Genomic DNA, 16,269 nt, shown 5'->3' on the forward strand with positions numbered 1-16,269 from the left:
TCTCCTTTTTTGAACCAATTCCAGTGAGAATTGGTGAGCATTGCCCACTCTCCCCACCCCTCATTTTCTGCTCATGTAAAAATCTATTCTTTCTGTCTTTTATATGAAATATTTTCCCCTCATTTTCCTTTCTTTCCCCCTTTTCCCAGTGCAACCCTCTTTCTCACCATTCCATTTTTCTTTCAAGACGATCCCAACCTGATAGATTCACATCCATGCTCTTTAAGTAGATTCATTTTATTTGCCCTAATGATGATAAAGTTCTTGAGGGTTACAGAAATCAGCTTCCTGTTTGGGATGTAAACATTACTTTTATTAAGTTCCTTATGATTTCTTCACTTATGTTTACCTTTATATGCTTCTCTTGAGTATTTTGTTTAAATGCCAAATTTTCTATTCAGCCCTCATTTTTTCATCAAGAATACTTGGAAAGTCTTCTATTTCTTTAAATAGCTATCTCTTCCCCTGAAGGATTATGCTTAGTTTTCTTGGTAGATTATTCTTTAATCCAGCTGTTTGTAGTTCAGTCTCTCAGATACCAATCACTCAGATAGATCCTTTGCCTTCTGAAATATCATATTCTAAGTTCTCTCCCTTTTTAACACGGAAGCTTCTACACTTTGTATGATCCTGACTGTTGTTGATAGTTGATCAGTAGGTTGGTTGTGTTGGACCCTTTGTGATCTCATGGACCATAACATGCCAGTATGTCCATGACTTTTCTTGAAAAATTTCTCCTATAGATAAAGGTAAACAGAACTTAAGTGACTTTCCCCTGGGTCACAGAGCTAGTAAAATATCTGAGAACAGATTTGATCTCAAATCAGTCTGACTCCAACCCAGCACTGTGCCTAGCCATCCTGGTTCAGTGGATAGAGTGTTCAGAGCATTCAGCAAAAATGCTCACTATACATCACTATCTTAGTTCTACCATTATTTCTCTTTTTAGGTATCCTGAATTTCTTCTTGTTCCATTCTTACTGAGGAGTCCACAGGATTCTGTCAATAGGACTCCTGATTCCATTCTACTTAGATTCTACTAAGAATGTAATTACTTAAACTGGTCCACATATTCAGGCAATTTGGACTGTTAATCCTTCTCTAAGTTTAACTGATTCAACATTTCTAATTTCTAGACCTAAACTTCTTTCTTCTGTTAGGGAATTATCTTATATTTGAACATCACCTCCATCCATCATGAAGTATTGTTTTACATAGTTTAATGTGTTCTGGGGACAATACCACCTACTCCATAATTTAAAAAACTCTATCAGAGTGTCCTGGTATTTATATCATGATATATCATGAAACTCCAGGATATATCTGGATATATCATAAAGTCCTTAACATGATTTCATGTGTGTAGCTGTTGAATACATAGAGTTCTCCTGTTATAAATATAATAGTAACATGAATACTCCAGATTTTTCTTCTCTCCCCTCCACCTTGAATTCTTTTTTTTCTAGTCACTAAGGAAAAATACAGAGGAAAAGAAGTTAAGGGGATAGTATGTCAAAATCTTCTTGCAACATGACCTTGAAACCATTGCTAAAATCACCTTCATGACTTTCTTTATGAAATAATCTGTGAATAAATTGAATGTAAAGTTAAGTGGGAAAATTTCATACTATACATTGTTTGCTAAAGTATATATTTGACTTTGTCATGTATGCCAGAATGAGGTTTTCTTTAATCCAACTCAGATACTAATAACTGAGACTGGGATGAAACTTATATAGATAATATTTAGCATGGTCTTATCCTTCTCAGAATAAAATATTGTAAATCATGGCAACTAGCCTTTTCTCATGTTTTATCCATGAGGAAGTCTGGATCAGCTGGACTGCTAAATTCCATTTCTCTAGCTTAACATTTCTGGCTATCTTCAGGCATTTTTAGGAAGCCAAGAATCACATCTTAGGCCAGGATTGTCTCTTGCCTCACTATGGATGCCACAGTCTTGGAATAAACCAAAGCTAGTTGCACTTTGGAGAGAGTCCCTGGCAACTACTCTAGAACTCTTAAAAATGATCTCTAGCTCAGGGATCACCCTAGTTCCTGGTCTACTTTGTCAGAAGCCATGGACTTTGAGGGAGAAACAAAGAGCCAAGGTGAAAAGTAAAATGTCTAATTAGTAGTCCTTCAAATTATTTCATGTTTAAATAATTTTTAAAAATCATTTCCCCAAAAGAATAAAATTGTATTTAGTATTTCCACTTGTTTAAGTTCTTCTGTCATTCTTGTGAATGTTTTGTATTTAAAAATATTTTTATGTATAGGAAATGTCCTCATATTTAGGCAAATATTTCATTCTCACATTTCAAATATATTCAGATATTTCAAAAAGTCATATTTCAAATAATCTTAAGATTTTTTATTTTTTCTTCACTTTGTCACATCTGAATATAGTATCCTTTTACCTCATAATATGTATGGCAAAGAGCTAACGCTAGTCAAAGAAGTATTAACTCTACTTTTTTCTTGTTGTTCATGTTAGTATTATCTTCAAGCTGTGATATCTTTGGAGGAATCTTTTGCTTTGTCTAGTGGATTTTATGAAGCTTAGCCTAGATAAAATTAGAGCACATGTTTCATATACCATTTAACTATACAATATATTGCAATATACTGTTAACAAATGACTAAGGATCATTATCAGTTCCTCTGTTCTGAAACTTCTACTCTTTTTTCAGAATATCTCAAGTACAATGTATTTGACAGTATTCATCTGACATAGTAATATTGTGAGGATGCTAATGCTAACCCATATATTAAATATTAGTAACACTTTGTTTCTTCTGTAACAAAGTCAAAGTGAAGCTGGGCCTAGAGGTACTGAGGCATTTGTCCTCTTTCTCTAAGTGGCCACTTGGAAACTGAGCATTTAGTCCTCATGTACAGTTCAGTCGTGAGAGATCCTGGCTCCTAAAAAGTGATGGTAGTGGGGATGGTAGTAATGGTGATGGTGGTTGTGATTATGGTAGTAGTGATGGTGGTAGTGATGATGGGGTGGTGATGGTGTTGGTGGTGATGGTGGTGGAGGTGGTGGTGATGATGGAGTGGTGGTGAAGATGATGGTGGTGGTGGTGGTGGTGGTGGTGGTGATGATGGGGGTGGTGGTAGAAGTGATGATGATAGTGGTGGCAGTAATTGTAGTGGTGATGGTGGTGGTGGTGGTCAGGCTCTTCTTGGACTCTGATTCTTTAAACTCTATTAGAGGTGGACCATTTTGGGGCAAATTGAGTCATACATAAAGAAAAAATTAACAATAGAAGTTATAGCTTGTCTTAACCCAACAAGGAAAAGCTAAAAGGATACAATGGCTTCTGTAGGCTCAGTCCACCTCTTATCTATATGGAAACAAGTCTAGTCAATAAGGTGAGTATCATCTGGGTGGGATTTTGTTTGCCTTTGGCTCACCACGAAATTGCATCAAGGAAAACAGATGCCAATCTGGTCCTGGAGGAGCTTATAAAACTGCAACGTTTATTTCTCACTACAAGAATCATAGTATTAAAGTGATATTATTATATAATTATATACATATATATTTTTTAATGGTTTTGTCTCATTTGATCCACAAAACATTCCTGAAAAGTATCTTTATGATTATAAGATCCAAAACTCCAGTATTAAGATTTAATAACTTCATATATAAAAATAATAAACATCTTAACATCTAACTATATCTTTTCAAATTATGAAAAATGAAATTATAGAAACAAATGTCCTACACCATGTCACCCCTTTGTGAAATATGAAACAATTCCTTTATTGAATTAGAAGGGGTAGTGCCATAGACCAGCCAAACCACAGATGGCCTTAAAAAGCTAAGTTCACCAACTCTGAAGCAGTTCAAATAAGAATTAGCATTTGAAGGTAAAGCCCCTGAAAAGATTTTGCTTGGCAGAGAGGGGAAGAATGACAAGAGAAATGCCCCTGCTATCTACCAATTTTAGCAGATTTACTGCTCAAGAGAAGATAGTATATCCAAAAGAGAGCAGAGATATAACCTTGTACAGAGAGAAACATCCCTTGTACAGCGATATACTTTGTACAGATAGACATGGACCCAGAAATAAAGCTATTTCAGGTAGAAATAACCGTTTTGGGAGCATGATCACTGAAAATAGAGAATTGACTGTGGATTGAAAAAAACATTAGCCCTGGCAGAAGAAAATACTAACCCCGGCTAAGTGAACCACCTAGTAGAGATATTGCAGCTAAAGGAGGTGAAAGGTCATGTAGCCCTATAGTACCAAAAGTGCTAGTTGCCATGGGTCTGTGCTCCCTTTATTATTCTTAGTGGTCATCTGACTCTGAGAAGGTCATATAATCTCTTTCAGCTTCAGTTTTTTTAATCTATAAAATTTAGATAATAATGTCACCTACCTCAAAGTGTCAATGTTAGGATCAAATAAGAGAGCGTGTTTTGCAAACCGTAAGGTGCTATAAACATTATTATTATTACATTGTATATGTGCCTCCCCATTATTATGCCTTAAGCTTGTACCTGTTATCCCAAAAACACTTGTGGAAGAGTGTGGAAAAAATATTTTATAGCCTACTGCTCTTAGAATGAAATATTATGGTACATTTCCTTTACTAAGAACTAATTGGGTCCTTCAATTGGGGAATGGCTTAACAAACTGTGGTATATGCATGTCACGGAACACCGTTGTTCTATTAGAAACCAGGAGGGACAGGAATTCAGGGACGCCTGGAGGGATTTGCATGAACTGATGCTGAGCGAGATGAGCAGAACCAGAAAAACATTGTACGCATTAACAGTAACATGGGAGTGACGATCAACTTTGATGGACTTGCTCATTCCATCAGTGCAACAATCAGGGACAATTTTGGGGTATCTGTGATGGAGAGTACCATCTGTATCCAGAGAAAGAATTAAACAAAGACCAAGGACTATTACCTTTAATTTAGGAAAAAGATATCTTATTATATAATCTTGCTATCTCTAATACTTTATTTTTCTTCCTTAAGGATATGATTTCTCTCTCATCACATTCAATTTGGATCAATGTATACCATGGAAACAATGTAAAGACTGGCATATTGCCTTCTGGTGGGGGGGAGGGAAGTAAGATTAGGGGAAAAATTGTAAAACTCAAGATAAATAAAATCTTTAAAATGAAAAAAAAGAGCAAACTTTTTCAGCTATGAACGCTCAAAAAAACCCTAATTGGGTCCACTGCCTAACTATCAAATGTAAATTCACTAATAATATGGGCCTGTGAGCTATAGACTACAGATCCACAGCATATTCTAGACCCTCAGAGAAGTAGCCACCCTCTGATAAAAACATTCTCTAATCATGAGTGCAAGTTTGAAGAGTACTATAGTACTTTATGGTTTAATGCTTCAGCATGTTACAATCTAGACAATAGGTATTTTTCTTTCCTTTAACCTTTTCTGAAATGTATTGTTAGGACAATCTCTTTCAAATAGTTGAAAATCTCAAGAAGGAGGCCTTCTAAGGTTCTTGAGCTTCATGGAATCAACACATTATCATATGCAAATAGCATTCTGTATAGTAGCTCATCAATAAGAGGGAATTGTTCTATTTGCAATTTATAAAAGGTACTCTCCATGAAAGTGATAAATATATCTACAAATATGTATCTCTCTGTTTTATGTCATTCTTGACATTGCTTAAAATTTTTTGCACAAACAAATCTAATAATGCTAAGGTGAACAAAGGAACAACTACCTGGGAATTGTATTAAGTTTTTCTGATAAAGGTCTAATTTCCATGATATATGAAACTAATTCAAATTTATAAGAAAGAGATCCCTTTCCCAGTTGATAAATAATCCAAGATTATGATCATCCAGTTCCCAGGGGAAGAAACCTGGTCATCTATATGCAGATGAAAAAAAAGTATTTCAAATCTCTAATAATTAGAGAAACGTATATTAAAACATGTCTATATTTTACTTTATACCCATAAGAGTGTCAAAAATGACAAAATGAAGAATGATAAATGCTGGAAGGGCATGTTGATCAATGTATGAATGGGTATAGTAATTCTGAAATGCAATTTGGAATTTTATATAGTTACTGAAGAGTGCATTACCTTTAAGCCATTTATATCACTGCTAGGCCTATACTCAAAAGAGATAAGAGAAATTGAAATAGGTCTTATCTGTACAAAAATATTTATAGCAGCTCTTTTTGTGGTAGTAAAGATACTGGAAACTAAGGGAATGTTCATCAATTAGGAATGGCTAGATAAGTTATGGTATAGGAATGTGATGGGCTACTATACTGCTTTAAGAAATGAGAAAATTGATGAGTTTAAAAGACATGGAAAGATTAATGTGAACTTATATGTGAAGCCAGTAGAACTGGAAGAACAATTTTTAATGTACCATCAGAATTATAAAAATTAATAATTTCAAAGACTTTTATAAATTGATGAAAGATGAAGTGACCACTACTCAGAGAACAGTTTATACCTCAGCAACTCTGGAAAAAAGAATTGTTTTTGAAAACTATTCAAGATTCCAAAAGTAATGGGATGATGGGTGTGGAATACAAAATGAGAGTAAGAAATTCAAATTAATTCTACTTTAGTAATTGATTTTATATTGTGTTGATTTCCTATTGTAATTGATTGTATATCTGCTTAAGTTCCCTTTTCTATGCTCTTTAGTTTAGTTCAGGAATTCAACTTTCCCCTCTGAGCTAGTTTAAAGGTCACCCTGACCATAAGTCACTATAATTAAAAGGGAAGGATTGTCATCCTCTATAGCATTAGCTCTTGGATAAGTACCAAAACATCTGATGTTATATTTAAGTCCTAAAGTTAGCTCTAAGAGTTGTCTCTGAACTGTCCTTACACCATTAAGGAAAGCTGTTATCTCCCTAACAAATCTTCTGGGTGACAGGGAGTCTGCTAACTCTATTGCACTAGCAAAGATTATAAGATGCAGATGGGTTCCAGAAATCAATCAGCATTCCTTGAAGTGGTCACTTGCCCCATGTGAGTACTAGCCCTTGTTCCTTGGGAAATTGAATCATAATATTCCTGCTCCCATGATGATTTCAGGCCTACCATCAATCAGGTTCTCCTGATCTTGTTCTTTTCTCTGTATTATAAAAAGAGCCTGCCTCTGCACATTTTTGTCTCTGTCATAGCTGAGGTATCTGTTAAATCTCTTTATTAAATTCACACTTTATTAATGAACTGAGAGTGTTCAAAATTTTGCACCTCAGGCTATTCCTATTAATTTCTAAAATTATCAGACAGTCTGTACTATATTATATTACATATTTGTATATAACTTGAGAGAATTTGTTTTGCTTAATTATCAATATTTAATTAAGAAAATTTGTTTTTCTCTCTACCCGCCCCCAATGTGTTGGGAGTGGGAGGGAGAGAAAATAGATTTCTATTCATTTTATTAAATGTAGGAGGGTGCAACAGATGTGAAATGTTGCATACACTTTCAGTGTAAATAACTGTAGTATTATTTTTACTTAATTGCTTTACTTTGTGCCAAAAAGATTTCTCACAAAGTGAGAGAAAAGTGTAAATGTTTGTAATGTTAAAACAAAACACATCAATAAAACTTTAAAAAAATAAAGCAGAGGAATAAAGACTTTATTTTGTGAAAGATTGTTTCTAATACTAAAGTGAGAATTCACTTGATATATATGTAGATCATTCTCTGAAAATTTCAGTCTTTGAAAAAAAAATCTGTTGTATTGACTTTAATGTAATTTTAGATGGCCAGTCTATCTATTAAGTAAGTGCATATATTTGGATCATGAACTTGAGATGAATAATAAACTGAATGTAAAATTGAAAAGAAGAGAAAGGATTTTGTTGTTTTTAGAAAATTGTATGTTATATTAGCAATTCCTAACTATTCCCTAGTGCAAAAACCTAATCTTTCAATAGAGTTGTTTTCACAAATATAATATACTGAAAAAGTATTAGATTGGGGAAAGAAAGTGGACCCATAATTTAATGACAATGAAGGATTGATTTGATCCTTTATAGAAGATGTATGGAATAGCCTGAACAAGAATCATGGAGAATAGGAATTTCATCATTTTTTATCTTCACCAATTATGGGACTACCCTCACAGTTGAATGATATAGAAGAGATAACTCCCCAAGTCAGGTCAAATCTGACCTATACGTTTATCTACTTGTAAGTTTTGTGTGCCTTGGCAAGTGTTTAACCTTAGAAGATGCCTTCCTCGTGACAAAATTGTGATGTAGATAGCATGAGTGTTACCATGTCCATTTTGCAAATGAAGAACTGAGACCCCATAAGATTAAGAAATTTGTCCATAGTCAAAGAACTAGTCTAATGAAAGATTGAGGTTGGAACTCAGATCTAACTCCAAATGCAGTTTCCAGGAAGTCAGTTACATTTCATTTAATATAAATGAAAACCTAACACCTAACCAAAGCATAACCAAAGGAGATTTATACTATGCTCTACAAATTCTGTAAACTACAAGAATGTTGATACATAAACCCATAACTTCCATTTCTGCTCTTTGCAAAATTCTATTGTACTCATCCTGTTTGTGTATTCACATTCTATATAGGGTGATTGAAACTGATATTCAGAGCTTACTGAATGATTGATAAGTTCATTTCAGTCTATGCTCTGATCATAATAAAATGGCAGTTTCCTATCTTCTGCTTTTATGATTGGCTGTAGTATCTAGTAGGAGGACTCTCAGACTATTTTGTCACATTGTGTTGGAAGATAGCCATGAAAGGGTTGCTACTTTAGGGATTCTATAAAGTAGATTGAACTTTTCTTACAGAAAGTCATTCCTCTGAGATATTAGAAAATTAAATGAATTTATACATTTTATTCCCAAAACTAGTGAAATAAGTATCAATATGTTGCTACAGGACTTCATAGGCAAGTTTAAGTTGACACAACTGAATTTTCTTCATGAAAAGTTATCCGGGGGGGCAGCTAGGTGGTGCAGTGGATAGAGCACCTGCCCTGGAGTCAGGAGTGCCTGAGTTCAAAGCTGGCCTCAGACACTTAATAATTACCTAACTGTGTGCCCTTGGGCAAGCCACTTAACTCCATTGCCTTGCAAAAACCTAAAAAAAGTTATCTTAGTATGGAAGAGAAAGTAAATCTTTCTGAATAAAGGAGTGAAATATAAATATAAATTTTAACCTTGTTATACTTGGGGTTTTTTTCCTATATTCTTTGACAAGTCATTTAACATTTTTATTACTTCCTGATCTAAGGAATAATAATACTTGACATAGACAACTTAGGCAGGGATAATTAGGATTAACAAAATAATGTTTGCTGAGATATTCAAGCACTCTTACATGAAATAAGGAAAAATCTTGAAAGGATACTGAGTTTGTCTTTTAATATCTTTTTTTGTTTTGCAGAAATGGCAGTGTTTTAGTCATATTTAATATTTTCTTTGTCAAATGGGTATCAGATGAAAGTATTAAGAATGAACTGATACAAGGATTTGAAGCAAATAGCCAACTGATGACCTTCCACATTGACTTGAACAGCATATATGTCACAGGTACCTTGAGTATAATTTGTTTCATGATATATGGTTTTGAGTCCTAAGCTTACTTCTCTTTTCTTTCTATACTCTTTGTGATCTTATCAACTTAGATTCAAAGATCTCTGGGTAGATAATTCTTAGATCTATTCATCCAAACCCAACTTTCCTAAACTCCAGTCTAGCCTATTGGACAGTTCAAACTCAACATGTCAAAAACTGAATTTATTACATTTCTCCCCAAACCCACTCATCTTGTGACCTCTTATAGTGGATAGAATGATGGACCAGGAAGATCCAAGTTCAAATTCTGCTTTCGTTTCTAAGTGTAATCCTGGGCAAGGACCTTAACTTCTCAGCATCAGTTTTCTCACCTGTAAAATAGAGATATTAGCATTCACTTCACAGGATTATTGTGAGGATAAAAAGAAATTATTTATGTCAACAGCTTTATAAAACTTATAATGTGACATAAATGCTAGCTATTATTTTCTCATTATTATTAATATTCATCATGCAGCCATTCTTATTCCATTCATCCTTTATTACCTTTCTGTCTCAAGTTACCTTCCTTCTTCTGTGCAAACATTTACAGCACATGCTTACATACATACAAATACATATAAGTAAACATAAACATATTTCAGAACAAGTATACCTATATTACCAGTTCATTATACACATATGTGTGTTTTTGTAAAATATACATTTTTCCTTCCATTAGAATGTATGGAACTTGAGAGTGGGAACCTTTATTGTCTTTTCTTTGTATCTCAGTATGCTTAGCACATAGTAATACTTAGACTTTTTATTACTAATAATTTCTATTACTAATAAAATGTTTATATGTCTTGGAAGAGGCTTACTCAGCAGCAAAAGAATGATGAATGTAGGTCAAAAATAGGAGACAAAACTGAAAGCAAAAAGATTTTTTAGCATGCTAAGGTTTCTGCTCTTGAAAGCTAGTTCAAATTTCTGTGGTTCAGATTTGGCTGTTTTCTTTTATGCCTAGAGTTCACACTCAAATCACAGCATTTTTGGTTAACAGTATATCAAGATAAAGCATCTCACAGGAGAGAAAAGGGTAGGTGAGGAAGGGGATCAGTCAGGGAAGAAAAGGGGAATATTTGTAATGCAAGTGGCAGGATTTGTTATTAGAATAGGAAAACATTTCCTGTTCCTAAGCAGGAGACAAGGGGTAGAGACCAAATATTTTACCACTGTGAAAGAAATCCTTTTAGACAAAACTGAAAGGTCATTTTTCTAAGGACTGCAAATAACTGCTAGAATAGCGGATGAACCTATCTGATTTACCATGCTTGTTCCTTGTATAAGGATTGGGGCTTTTAGGGCAGCAGGTAGTTGGGGGAAGTCTACATTGTTGACTCATGAAGATGTAATGAAATGATTGTGATTCCTATTTTCCTACACAGTTGCAAAATGAGTATTCCTCAGAGAAACACACCAATTCTAACTCCTTTAGCTGTAGCTAGCTCATTACTTTACTAATCTCACCAGATTTTAAAACTATGTAGTGAAAGTGAATTTAAAACACCTCCAAAATACTCAAAATAAAAAATTCAGATTGATGAACTGCAATGAAATCCATGACCCTTTTAGGGCCATATGCCTATGTGGAGCTCTTAAGGACTTCCTAGAACTTATGAATTGTGTTTCCTAGATTCAGTGAAGGGGAAGATTTTTTTAGATTTGTTAAATAAGTTAATGTTCCCAGACTTGATGAAACTTCCAGGAGGATCATTATTTATGAAGGGAATATTTAGAATTATTACACAAAGTCTTTTGAAACATATATCGTGCATGTTGTGTCAAAGTAAATTACTAATTAATGTATGGAATTATGAAACGGGAGAGACATGCTTGTTTCTTTGGGTTTTTACCAGGAAAGACTACGGTAGCAGAGGGAAATAAGACTTCAATATCACTTTAATAAGACTCAGAGGGTGAAGGGACAAATAGGCTCAGAAAATACAGACAAAAGAATAAAAAAATATGGGGAGGGTGCAGAAGCAGACAACACGGAGAAGGAGATAGGGTGGTGGAGGAAGGTAGTTGGTTCTTGGTTGGTTGTTGTCACTTATTATCAAAGAAGTCCAAAATGATGTTACTATGTTGAAGACAAACTATAGTGAGTCCAGTTTTGACTGATCAGACCAACACAAGCTCGGAATCTATACCATAGGTCAGGTATGAATAGTCAACTTACATATAAACTTACATTTCACATTTCCTTTGAGCTGCTTCAATTCTGCCTTGCTCATAGAGCATCCAAGAGAGGGCGAGGACACACCACACTCAGCAGTCCTGTACCAGTGTCTCCCATGCTGCATAATCAATTCTAAAGTTCTTAAGACCTTCAGGATGGCCAGATATCATTTCTTTTGACTCCTTGTGTGAGAACCTGCACCATATATTCACCCAGATAGTGGTGGAAGAGAGAGAAAATGGGGAGGCAAAAGATTTTTAGTGGATGAGAGACTAAATCTTATTCATGCAACCTTTGGGGTTAGTTCATTAATACATCCAAGTTATCTCACATATCTCAGTAAAAAAAAAAATTTAACTTGTTCACATCATCTCAAAATTAATGTTTTGGTGGTCTTACTGCAGTTACCTGGAGCTCATATGATCTTGACTTCTCAAAAAAAACCATGACAAGTCCTAGATGGCTTCCCTGATTTAGTACATATTCTCAGGATATAATGTTTTATTAATAATGGTGCAGTCTGTAATTATGCTCTTTTGATCTTTAGGGAAGTCTGTACATGACTTTTAGGTTCTCTTTTATAATCTTACTTCCTGCTATTGCTACTTTATAGTGGTTACTTGCACACCATCAGGGGAACTAGAATAAGACATAATTTTCACACAAGGTAAAAAGTCATTTAAGGCTCTGAGAATAGAAATATTGTCATCCAAAAATGTGTTTAAAATCTTCTGTATAAAAATTAACACAAATGTGCATGGTTCCATGTAATTCAAAACAACTAAATATTAAATCTTTTTAATCACAGTAGACCTACTGACTAGGAAGGTAACAATTAAAAAAGATGATAGAAATCATAGAAGTTTAGCAAGATCCTATGTACCTCAAAATAAATCCCTATAAGGAAACTTAATAAAACAATGGAAAAACATTTTTATATAGTTTAAACTCTCTATATGGTAAAAATAACTGTCTCCAATATAAAAGCTGTTTTGGATAAGAAGCTACGTGGTTTATCAAGATTTTCAAGAAAAGGAGTAGAAAGTTATCAGCTAGTTATAAAACTTTCAGGTTTTTTAGGTCTTATTACAATTTTGTAAAGTAGGTTCAAAAATTAATTTTAATTTTTTTAGTATTTTCTGTCACAATTTTTTGACACAGTCAATGCTAAGCCAAAGGGGAAAAATCATTTAAAAAACTGCAGAAAAAAAATGAATTTGTTCATTCTTATATCACATCACTTGTATTCTTTCAAAAAAATTTTTCAAAGTAACTTCATGGACAGTTTGGTCTTCAACTTTAAAATATTTCACTCCAAAAGTTCCAAATAGCTCTTGATGATCAAATCTATAGCGTTTTCTCATTCTTTATCCTTTTTGATCTTTATGTAACATTTCATACTATTGACCAGAAGCAGTTAGGTAATATGGAGGACAGGTTGCTGAACTTGAAGACTTGAAACTTGCCTCAAATGCTATGCATACTATGTGATTCTAAGCAAGGCCCTCTCCTAACCACATATTCAATCAGAACTTAGTGCAATTTCAGGCTTAGTGCAATTTTAAGCTATTAAAGATATGAAAACTGAAAACTGAACTAAAACTTTTGGAACAGCATGTATTAAGTGTCCCATAGAGTTAACCATACCTAGGTTCACAAAGAAAGAAGTCTCCTTTTGAGCTAGCTAAGAGATGGGATTTTGACAAAATGGGGCAAAGGATGGATTACAGAATAATACTAATTATTAAATGATATACCATAATACTAGTTTTCCTCAATGATCTCTAATTACTGAGTCATTTACAAGTCTATCCCTTTGGAGTGGGACCTTGAACATGCTATATTTAGCCTCAGAAGACCCAATGTGGTGTGTCCAAAAGTACTGGGGATTGTGTTTTTGAAAGGCTTTCACCAAAAGATCAGAGGCTTTAGTAGGTATGAAGGGTTGGCACATTAAAACAACCACTAGACTTTTGGAGCCCTAAGTTCCAAAGTGAGACCACTTTTGAAAAGTAGTTGCTGGCATATTTTACAGGGTCCCAGTTGCTCCTGATAAAAATAAAAAAAAATAATATCTTTTTCATTTAGAGTTTCCCATTATGTATGACAGGTTCATTGTAATGAGAAACTGAATAAAAGGTGATTCTAAAAGATGGGTAGAGCACAAGAGGCATCCATTTCTAAATGGAAAAGATATTTAAGATCTTAGTTTTTGGGGTATTGGTGAGTTTTTCTGTGAACTGGCTATAGGGACTGCTGGAAATTGAGAATTTATCTCAGTTTTGCCTTTGTTAATTCAATGGCCTATGAGATCTTAGGTCTTGATGAACAAAATCACTGATTTATTGGGTTCTGTGCATTTTAAGAGACTACATAAGCAACTGAACCTCAGTTCATTAATTCAGCAACCTGCTGAATACCCTAAGTAATAATGGTTCTTGCAAGTTCAATCAATGAGCCAAGGTGCATAGCTACTGCGTGAGAGAAACTTGAGGAATAGGATAGTTAAGATTTTTTTATTTATATTGATTCTTGAGTGGTGGCCATCTGACTGATGGAATGGTCTGAAGTCTGAGGTCTGGAGAGAACAGATATAAATAATTAATGACTCTTTAAGGTAAAGAGGAGTAGAGGATTCTTGCTGATAGCTTCCCACTACATACAGTTTATATGGAATATTAATGCCCATAAGATACATCTGCTGACCTAAATCAGGTTCATCCTTTCGAAGACCTGCAAAAATTGGCAATTACCTTCATCATTATTCTGAACATGGACATGGGTGAAGGGGTAGTACAGGTCATAATGCCATGTTTCAGAGGATGAGAAACTGTATAATTCCCAACTAAAAATTATGTAGCTATTTCTGTTAAATTATGTTCCTCATGTCAATTGTATATCAGTTTTGATGGCATATGAGTCAACTTGCTCCTAACAGATAGTAATTATCATTTTTTTTTTGGCAAGGCAATGGGGTTAACTGAGTTGCCCAAGACCACACAGCTAGGTAATTATTAAGTGTCTGAGACTGGATTTGAACTAAGGTCCTCCTGACTCCAGGGCCAGTGCTCTATCCACTGCACCACCTAGCTGCCCTTCAACTTGCTCCTAAATGGTAAATTGATTATAATGGCCTGCTTTACCAATCTTATGGAAAGTATTCAGACTTAATTACAGTTCATGTTTATTTAGGGTGTGGTCTCACATTGCCAGTTATCTATTACCATGGCAATCACCATGACATTTCAGTGTTTTTTTCCATCTCCTCTGCCATTCTCAAGCAGGAGGCATCACTTAACACTGAAATGGACTTTTAAAACCCTTTTGTCATAATAACTGTTTATTTGTGTTGAATGTTCCATCTCCCAGAAATTATTCCTGTGATAAGTCATACTAGCTAAAAAAGGATAATGACTATTCGTTTTGTTAGTTTCTTGGATCTGATCTCTAAAAAAACACAAGTGATTAAGACACTTAGGGATAATGTCAGTTGATCCTCTCTAACCTAATCTATCTTCAATTTGAAGTTGATCTGGTCTTGAGGTTTCTCTTTCCTCAAAATGTTCTAAATGTAGCAGCTTGTTATTAATGAACCCTCAGGTGTGGCAGGGATCTTGACCAGCATTCTTTGAATTTATAATCAAATGTCAGTGTGACATTCAATTTGTTTTTGTTTAATTTTCTTATCCTGTATATAAAATGATTCAATGGTATTTTTTGAAAGTCTATTTTTCATTAAATTAAATATAATCTTTTTTCTTAATTGATTAATTGGAGCATCTACCCCAATTCATTACCTCCTTTTCCACTAGCAGTAATTCATTTCTTTCTGACTCTAGAACTACCATTCTATCCATTATCCTACCTCACTGCCTAGAATACTTTGCCATCTTTTGTTCTCTCACTCAAGGGTTGCAGCAGCTACTCTCCAACTATGAAAGGAAACAATTAATTCAGCTTCCCTCATTTAGATTGTGGTCCCTCAAGGACCACATTTTGTCTTTGTTTACATATCCCCAGTACATAGCACAGTGCCAGTAATTCTTAACTTTTCTTTTTTTGTTGGTATTTTTGCAAGGCAATGGGGTTAAGTGACTTGCCTAAGGTCATACAGTTAGGTAATTATTAACTGTCTAAATCTGGATTTGAACTAAGGTCTTCCTTACTCCATGGCCTGTGCTCTATCCACTACAACACCTAGCTGCTCCAGTGTCACTAACTCTTAATCATCTCTCTATTGTTTGTTTATTTTATATACATGTCAAAGTAAAAAATACCCTATTTCTCTGACTTCATATAGAGAAACTCCTCATGCAGCTCTCAGTTCAATGTCAACTAGCAAATATGGCTTTTCTCAATATTTCATGTAGCTCTGAAACAAACAGTAACAATATCTGCAATCCCCTTCATTTTCAGCTTTTGGCAAGTATGAAAACAGATGCATACATATATTCATATATTTATTGATTCTTTTGCTTTTTTTGGCATAGACCTAGTTGTTTGGT

At 34.4% G+C, this 16,269-nt stretch overlaps 1 protein-coding gene across 1 annotated transcript in view; it reads left to right on the plus strand.

Moving 5' to 3' along the window:
• Positions 1–16,269, plus strand: part of TMPRSS15 (transmembrane serine protease 15) — a 159,958-nt gene that overhangs the window by 15,937 nt on the left and 127,752 nt on the right. The window contains exon 4 of the mRNA XM_074210402.1: positions 9,410–9,555. Coding sequence (XP_074066503.1) covers positions 9,410–9,555 — 146 coding nt within the window. The remainder of the gene's footprint in view (positions 1–9,409; positions 9,556–16,269) is intronic.

Source organism: Macrotis lagotis, chromosome 1, assembly GCF_037893015.1.
Source record: "Macrotis lagotis isolate mMagLag1 chromosome 1, bilby.v1.9.chrom.fasta, whole genome shotgun sequence".
In the NCBI taxonomy this organism is placed as follows: Eukaryota; Metazoa; Chordata; class Mammalia; order Peramelemorphia; family Peramelidae; genus Macrotis; species Macrotis lagotis.